The sequence below is a fragment of the Lagopus leucura genome, unplaced genomic scaffold (genome assembly GCF_019238085.1).
Source record: "Lagopus leucura isolate 7727_CA_CO unplaced genomic scaffold, USGS_WTPT01 Super-Scaffold_739, whole genome shotgun sequence".
Taxonomy (NCBI): domain Eukaryota; kingdom Metazoa; phylum Chordata; class Aves; order Galliformes; family Phasianidae; genus Lagopus; species Lagopus leucura.
Window position 1 is genome coordinate 7,542,045 of NW_024962255.1, and position 8,928 is coordinate 7,550,972.

Here is an 8,928-nt window from a genome sequence, read left to right on the forward strand (position 1 = left end):
ACTCTTTAATACTCAAGAAATGAGTGAACATTAGGAAAGATCTTAATTGCTTTAACTATGTCACAAACTAAAAACAAGATCATAACAATCATATGCTGCATAACTGATGAGACTGATTATGTTACTATTCAATAAAATAATTCTTTATTGTACAATCAAAAGAATAGTTTAAAATGAATTAAACTTGAATAATTTATTGCAGCCCATCACAGCTGCCATTTTTACTGCACTACAATAAAAAAAATGCCACATCATGTAGAAGCCATTCTAAAAAATGCATCACTTCTGTAAGTCATAGTCTTCTCTTGTATTATGCCCAAGAACAGACCGTCTCCTAAGATGGGAATGTAGAAGAAATTCTGTAATTCTCTTTTTTTGCAATCTTTGAGCCTAGGAATTGTCCAACCAGCTCCCAAATTCCTACTGGACTAAAAGCCATTCCTTGAGTCAATTCTGGGAAACAGAACGTAGGTCACAGAGGAAGTTGTTAAGATTTTCATTTATCTAATACCAACTTATAAGTGAGATTCTGCAGGTAAGGATGTACAAGCCAGGCAAGCAGAACTGAAGGGGAAACCCTCAGCAGTAATTTAAGAATGAACTACCACCTGGGAAAGTGTACTACGCATTTGGAAATTTTTTTGCTAGATGCACCTTGGAATTGGGATGAATGAAACCAAGGAGAAAAGCATAAGAAGAAGATTAGACTTCACCCAAGATTTATTTTCCTGCAAATTAATCAAGTAAAAAAAAAAAAAAAAAAAAAAACAGAAGGTGCTGGGGACAGGGATCTGGAAAGAGACAAAAGACACCCCGTATTTATTTGCTCTCCTCAATATCACAAACAGATCAGAAAACAGTGCCATCACCTTACTGGAAGTGAGTTGAGGAGAGCAGACCTGCCTAGCACTGTTTGCACAGATAACTCGGGCAGGAAAGGGACCTGCTTCTCAGCAATGCAAATGACATCACAAGCTGCTCTCATACCTTCCAGATTTCAGGGCCAAGCAGGAAGAAGATTAAGCACCCTGCTTGGCTCCTCTGCCTGCCCTGACTGCACTTCATTCTGTTCATACCACAGAAGATAATTTTCCACTAACTTCCACTTTCCTTAATTTGGCAATAAACGTAACACACATAAAGGAGGATTAAAAAAACATCTGTCACAATATTACATGTCTTATAAAAAAACTATACTAAGCAATAGGGACTCCTCAAACAGCTAATAATTACAGGACATACTGTACCTTCCGTTCAGACATTCCTGCTCCCTCCTCCTCTTGGATGCCTGTTCTTGCCTTGCCATCCTCTGAAGTACTCCAGCCCATCTTCTTCACACTGACAGGCACAGATGTTTTGCTGCCTTCCGTTGTTGGCTTGCTAGTCTCTTCCAAAGATTTCTGATATGCTGTTGATGACAATGTTTGCTCATCAGTACCAGCTGAAATTTGGGACTTTGTTTTTGGGGCTTCTTTGTCACTGTGTTTTCCCACATCATTTAAAGATTCCTGGACGCAGGATTTAGTTTTTGTTTCTGTTGTGGTTTCTGAGAGGCTTCCATTTGTTTCTGGTTTCCCTGCTTCTCCTTTGACGTATGAGGTAACAGAGTCCCTACATTGGTCCAAGCTACAGAGAAACAAAAAGAAAAGACATTCATAAATAACACGCAGAAGAGAAAAGCACTCAGCCTTCAATCTTAGTGCTCACATTTCAGACAAAGTAAAATTTGAAATTCAACATGTAAGCATCAGTCTATTTAACAGCCTTCTCTTCCGCATTATGGTATCTTTTCAAAAGCAAGGAGAACATGGTGAACGTTGGAAATAAAGCCAAATGTTTAACATTAATTCCTTTCCACTTAGGAAGAAAAAAAAAGGAAAAAAAAAAAAAAAAAAAAAAACCAGAAAGAAAAAGACACCAATCCTACCATTTCCTTTGTATAATCACAAGACAAATCCCTCGTGGCACTAATTCTTTAACTTGCTCTCCAAACTAGGAAGTAATGAAAGTGTCTGCTACCCTTCCCTCAACATCTTTATTCCAAATAACTCATGCCTCCTGAAAAATACTGGTGCTCAGAAATAATTCCTTAGCACAATTTCAATAATGCACAAAGCCAAGGGCCAGAAAGATTACAAGATAGAAAGCTCTGGACCAAACTTTTTTATTTTTGTTTGCTTTTCAGATAAACATTGGGACAATATGCAAGAGAAACCCACAGCTATTTGCTGGCAAAACTGCTATAAAATATAGCAAGTTGATTTCCTCTAGCTAGAAATCGATGTGTCATCTCCTTAAGGAAGATCTTTTACTCCTGGAAGAGATATATTTCATTAATTTAACACAGTAGAAAGCACATAATATAAGGCAGAATGGTTGCTTAACATAACAAAAATCATATCAGTAGCAGACCAAATGTTTTCAAGTCTTGAAAGACAACTTGTTGGAATCAAAAGCCTTCCCACTTGATTCAGAAGGACTACCTCATGCCACGTGGAGCTCTTAAACATCCTGAATCAAAGCTGCAAAGGATGTAAACTGTTGACAGAGAGGCAACTGATCTGCAAGATAGTCATTCTCTGCTGATTTACACCACCTGCAGAGCTGGCACCTTCTGTCACAAACCATGGGAGCCAATACAGAATTAAGGCAAGAGCTCCTTATTGGTACCCAGTGGGTACCAATATAGCCAAACATGCCAGCACATACTGTGACTGCTGAAAGCTTACGCAGGTCCAGTGGGAGGCTGGAAAAGCACATGCAAGAGAAACACAGTGATCATAAATCTGTGGAAAGCATCTACCATCTCAGAAAGTCATTATGATGAAAGTAAATGGAGCCCAATAACGTACAAGTTCCCTGAGCATCTTCTGTAGCCAGAATTGGGTAGAAGCATATGGGACTAGATGGATTTGGTGTTGCCACTGTTACCTTCTTGTGACTTGAAACACATTGCTTAAAAAGTCTAGCAAATTAGCATGACATAACACACTTGAAGTAAATGTTATAAAATGGTGTCAGCTTAAAAAACTGTGCTATGGAGAAAGAAATGCCTCTTTGATGGAATGCAAAGAGATGCAGTGAAAAGGATGACTGCTAAAATAAGAGCAACACAGTATCCTGGTTCCAACAAGTTGTCATTTCATAGTCTCAAATTCCAATTCCATTTGCCTTGCTTAGATTCATTCAAAATGGAAATACAAAGAACATGAAAACAAAGATTATCTAGGAAATATAATGTAAACTAATTCTGTATTAAGCATGAAACTTGCTATATATACATTTTTGAAAATAAAAATGTTTGAAGCCAGATGGAGTCACAATGTTTTTTCTTACATACATATGCACATACATATATATATGCACAATCTCATAAAACAGCAGAACATCAGCCTGAGACTGCTCCTTGAAGGCAATGGCTGCACACGAAGGCTATTTACACACATGTACAAGAAGATGCTCACCTATCATCCAGGCGATCTAGCAGGCTACCACCTATCCTGCGTCCCGACGTTGGTGGCTCAGTGACACTTGATGAGTCAGTCTGCCAACCTGTAATTGAAGACATTTCGTGTTCTGCTTGCTGAACACCTTTAAGAATTGACCATACTTTTTCTTCCGTCATCTCCTCAGACTCAGCTCCTTCTTCCAGATGAATGTCCTCAAACAGAGATTTAAACTTTTCTTCCGTTATCTCCTCATCAGTACCAGACTTTTCTCTCTCAGGCTGTTCAGTCCTTACTCCTGTTTTGCTAGTCTCTTCGCTCTGCCTTTGTTTAGCATCCTTAGGTATCCCGCCATAACTACCAAGATACCGTGGATAATCCTTAAGGTCCACTTCCTCCAACTGGCTCTGGCCTACAGAAATACCTTTAGGTGTTCCTTCGCTAGGCACTGAGAAATCATGCTTGCTGTCGTCCAGTGAGGTGTCTTCTTCAGTCACCACTGGCGGTGCTGCTGCTGTACCATCTACATGTCCCTGGGAGGTCACTAACACGTCACTCAGTCTACTGGGAGTTCTAAGGGGTGACTCTAGGCTAGAGGTGTCGCTAAAGAAATCATCCTGGTGGAAAGGGGTGGGTGGCACGAAGCGCAACCCAGTGGGAGTTTCCAGTTCCACTTGAATGGTGGGATAACCTAAGGAAGACAGCACATTTGGACTAACTGGGATGAAGCATGGAGCAACAAATCAGCAAATGTTAAAAGACTCATGAGTTACGTCAAGTATGAAAACCATGAGGAGATGCAGGTGTATAAGAATAAATGCAGTTCTGATAGATCTACTTTGCTCTAAATATTTGGAACAAAAAAGAGCATTGCCAAAATAGCTAGTACAGCAAAGCTAATACTTTTGACTATTTTGTAAATAGTCTGTAAAGATTTCAGCAATTGCTTTTGCAGCCACTCGAATGTTTTCAAGCTATAGCAGATTGCCTTATGAATCAAATTGCATGCAATGAATCAAACATGGACAGGGATGGCTGTCCCTTTATATCCAGTCCAGAATCTTGCAGCCAAATTGCATACATCTTTCTGAGTTTTTACTGCTTTAAAATCGGAATTTTAATAAATAGACTTTAAAGACAGAAGTAGATTGAAACATTGGACAGTCACTTTTCATAAATATGTATTAAACAGGTCCACATTCTTAATATACTTATATAAAAAATACACAATACTAGCAAGACAATGCTACTAATACTTATCTCCAATATAATCACAGAGCCACAAGAATAGAATAGTTAAAGAATGAGGCATAGAAATGGATCTCAAGGAGGATACTAAAGAACAGTAGGGGTAAATACACAGCAGGATAAAAAACTAAAGAAGGAAGTTAGCAGGAAATTAAGAGAATACAAAAAACACAGGGAGAGCTAGATGAATATTTCAGGTACAGTAAAGTTATACAGGTGAGAGGACTGTGGTGGGTAAGGAGATCTTGGTGATCTTGGAGACTGAGGCGATCTTGGTGACATGGGAACAATCAGATACACTGATCAAATGAAAAGAGAAAAGAAAAGGAAATTGATGAAAACATAAGAAAATCATACAAAAGGATTAAACTGAATACACATGTAAAATGACAACAAAACCTGAAATTCATTGCAACAGATAATAGACTGTGTAACCCACTGAAGGAAAAAATACATGCTTTGGGTTAACTTGACATTGTGCTGCCTGCAAAGGGAGATGCTCTGACAGGGCTTGCTTTTTTTCTGTTTCCTGAATCAGCTGAGAGAAAGGTAAAGGCGGTCTGGTCTTGGTGAGGAAAGGAAGCTTGAGGAAGGCTCAGAGAAGAGGAGAGACAGAAAGCAACTGCAGGGAAGCATACTGTCTTCAGGAAAACTCTGATGCTGCTATTTAAAGGCGCAAGCAACATTTCAAGAGCAACTTTCTTAAAATGTCAACAGAAAATTATTTCTGTAGTGCAATGATTCAATGACCAGCAATGCTGCTCAACAATGGAAGTACACTGAGCTTATATGCTCTGAGTACAAGAACATCCTGCTAAAACACAGAGAGGGACCAATACAAACTTGAATATACTACAAAAAAAAAAAAAAAAAAAAAAAACAAAGAAAATATAACTCAAAGAAGTCTTACTTAACAAGCTATTTATAACACATGGTAAAAAAAAAAAATCAAAGTAAGGAATATAGCAACCCAGTGTCATTAACCAACATTTAAAAGAAGAAACAACATTTAGCATGCTCAACATAATGATAAATAATAAGCATACCTCTGGCAATTCTGATTTATAAGCAGAACTCCACTTATCCTGTTAAGATCTGACTCAAAATAACCATGCACAATTCTATGCTCAGTGTGTTCAGCTTCCATGCGAAGATTATTACATTTTTAGTCATTACTAGACTGACAAAGATATTGTCTCATGAAAAAATGTAACATTTTCTTATTTTTCTACTGCCACTACACATTTGGATAATAATGGCCCCAAATAACAACAACAAAAATCATGAAAATCTTGAAATAATTGATGTTCGTTTGTAGATAACTCATACAGTTGCTGAACACTTTTTCCTTGAAAGAAATCTTACAGTTACTTACATAAAGAGGAAGTCAAAGAGCGGGGGATGAGGTGAGTATGAGAGATTTCCAGCTAACTTGGAAAGCATAAATGGACTAACACCAACGCACGACTACTGAAGGAGAAAAACATTCAGGTCTATTCAGGTCTTGTCAACTGATACTGAGGCTGGTGGAAACGAGCTTACTTAGGTGTGCATTTGTGGGATCCTGAGCTTGTTCTCTGGGACATTAGTGTGCAACCTGAATAGACCATGAGGAAAAAGCCTTAACATTAAAAGCAATCATTTCTTTAGACCTTCTTTTTCTTAACATCTAGTTAACACAACATTATTACATTACCGGAGATAATACAGAACTAAGTATGACCATGGAATTCAATTACCATCAATGGGATCATGAAAAACGTTATTTTCATCTGCAAAGCTTCTGGTGCCTGAAATATTTCCATAATCAAATATTGGTCCTTCCAGCAGGGTCACAATATCTATTCGATTAATTTTTGTCAATACAGAAGTTAAGGCATCAGCTGAAAAACAAATAAGACACGTCAGAAAACAGGTTCAGTGTTCAGAACTATCTAATTGTTTCACTTACATTCACATTGCATTAATTATAAGTTGCTGACATATGTTTCTGTCCCAATGCCTTTGATTCTAGCAAACTCCATCATTTATGTAGTCATTTTGCTGCCTACTTATGCAAGATGTACCTCTATTAAGATTTTTCCCTCGCGAGTGCTATATTGCAACATAAGAAGCAGGAAAAATAGGGTCGAAGAGCTCTTAAAGAACATATTTACTTGCTACTGAAATAAAATAACTTTTTATTGGAACGTAAAAGGATTGTTAAAATCCTTGACAGAATTCTATTTTAAGAAACAGAATAGGTAGCCTTGTAAGTAGTAATGCACATAAAGGCTGTTCACGTGGTACACACTGAAATCACATTTACAACAGTCCTGTTGCAAGAACACAGTAATAGCGGAAACAACTTTTACATTGAAAAAGATACAGGTTGACTTAAATACCATGTAGAAGTTTGTGGGTTAGAGAATGGTAACAATCACCATTGACTGAATACAAAAATCAGACCCCTATTTTAATTTGAGGAATTTACAGAGATAACAACAGCAGAATCGACCCAGACCTTGTCCCCAGAGAGTTCTCTTGTCTCAAACACATACATTACTTCTCAGAGGAGAGTGTCTGGTCTATTATTAAAACCTGCAATACTGCGAGACTATGTAACTTTTCCAGGCAGCCTATTTCTATGTTTCAGGTTTATTGCTATTGCCAAATCTTCCCTAATATTTCCTTCACTGGAATTTAAACATTTTTCTTGCCCTGTCCTACGGATGTGGAGAAGATATTATTTCCCTCTGCATAGGTACTGAATAAATATTATACTTCTCTGCCTTCTGGCAAAAATGTAGCTGAAACATTTCTTTCCCATTAGTGATTTGCATAAGAAATTAATTGTTATCTTCTACTTAACTTACTTAGAACAGGCTGTAACTTACAAACAACTAAAGTAACTAATTGAACTTACTTGTAGCATTTTTCCCGTCTCTGGTAACCCATTTTTTTAATAACATGAAACTCTGAGCAATAAGAGAATTTGGGTTTTCTACTCGGATTTGGTTTATTTCATCCACAGAAAAATTCAGTTCTCTTGCCAGTTCTATGAAGAAAAAAAAAAAAAAAAAGAAAAAATAAAGAACAATAATAACAAAAGCTCCAAACAGCACAAGTCTCTCAATTATCCTGTCAGGCTTAGAAGTATTAGCCTTCTTAGACCGCACAGACATCAGCAAATCTACCTGACGCAAAGGGGTATCAATAGATAATGACGAGCATGGCACTAAACACTTAAACACTTCAGTTTTCTAAGACAGGCATAATTCTGAATTTTCAATCACGTCTCTGCAAGCTGCTACTGCATTTATATAACGCTCTCAACCAGTGAAGAAAAGCTCCATGAAGACTTCATCACTGCTCACCAATAACACTTGCCCTGGTGACCACTGCTCATTTGTGAGTTTGCTGCACAGCTCATATACCAGCACTGCCATTGCCTACAGCAGGGAGAGCTGACTGCAGCACCCATAAATCCATGAGGAGCCAGCACTGCCCATCAACATGTCGATGGTACGGTGGGCATACGATGAGGCAATCCTACATGGCACCAAACTGCTGGAGCCCCAGGAAGCCCCCAGGGCTTTGAGGAATTCACTGCCTTGTCACAGCGTCAGATACCGGAAGCCCTGACCCTGAGTAGATAGATCCTTCCAACTACTTTGGTGTAATATCTTGGGAGGAAAAACATTTTAGCTATATACCCTATGAGTTTCCATTTGATTCGGTGAAAGCTGGTACAATAACTCCACTGAGCCATTTCCTACCAGACATCTCTTCCCAGCTATCTGCTGAATATTTTCAGAGGCTGGGCTCACTGTGAATTCAGGAGAAGCTGACAGGGCCTTGCTGCAGCTTTTGGTAAAAAAGACTACCTGAGAATGCAACAGCAAAGACTGATTTCAGTATAAAAGCAGAAAAGCTTACCTGTCCAGCTAAGTCCAAGGTGATCAGCTACAATTGCCATCCTTATATCTGTTCGCTCACATGGACTTTGTGGACCTGCGATTTACAATTTCTTGATTAAAAGAGTTTTGCACAAAAAACCACAATACCGGACAATAGTTTCTTATAAGTTATAGCTGGAATTCGACTAAGTTGCTGGTGCTTATATTGTTTACTAGAATGGTTGTGTGTCCTAATAACCTACAAAGCAAATTTTTTTTTTTCACCTGTGTAAAGCCGAATGTCAAACTACATGATGTTGTGTAATGAAATCAAACATGCTGACAATCTATCTGTT

The 8,928-nt window shown here is 38.2% G+C and overlaps 1 protein-coding gene across 2 annotated transcripts in view; it reads right to left on the reverse strand.

The window, feature by feature from the left end:
• ANK3 (ankyrin 3) overlaps nt 1–8,928 on the reverse strand; it is a 346,475-nt gene that overhangs the window by 15,585 nt on the left and 321,962 nt on the right. Inside the window, exons 39-43 of one of the 2 annotated variants that reach the window (XM_042862644.1) lie at nt 8,613–8,687; nt 7,600–7,731; nt 6,434–6,577; nt 3,465–3,552; nt 1,248–1,626 (exon numbers count right to left, since the gene is read on the reverse strand). In XM_042862644.1, coding sequence (XP_042718578.1) covers nt 1,248–1,626; nt 3,465–3,552; nt 6,434–6,577; nt 7,600–7,731; nt 8,613–8,687 — 818 coding nt within the window. Of the gene's footprint in view, nt 1–1,247; nt 1,627–3,464; nt 4,138–6,433; nt 6,578–7,599; nt 7,732–8,612; nt 8,688–8,928 lie in introns of both variants that reach the window. The other variant, XM_042862645.1, reaches the window with a different exon arrangement.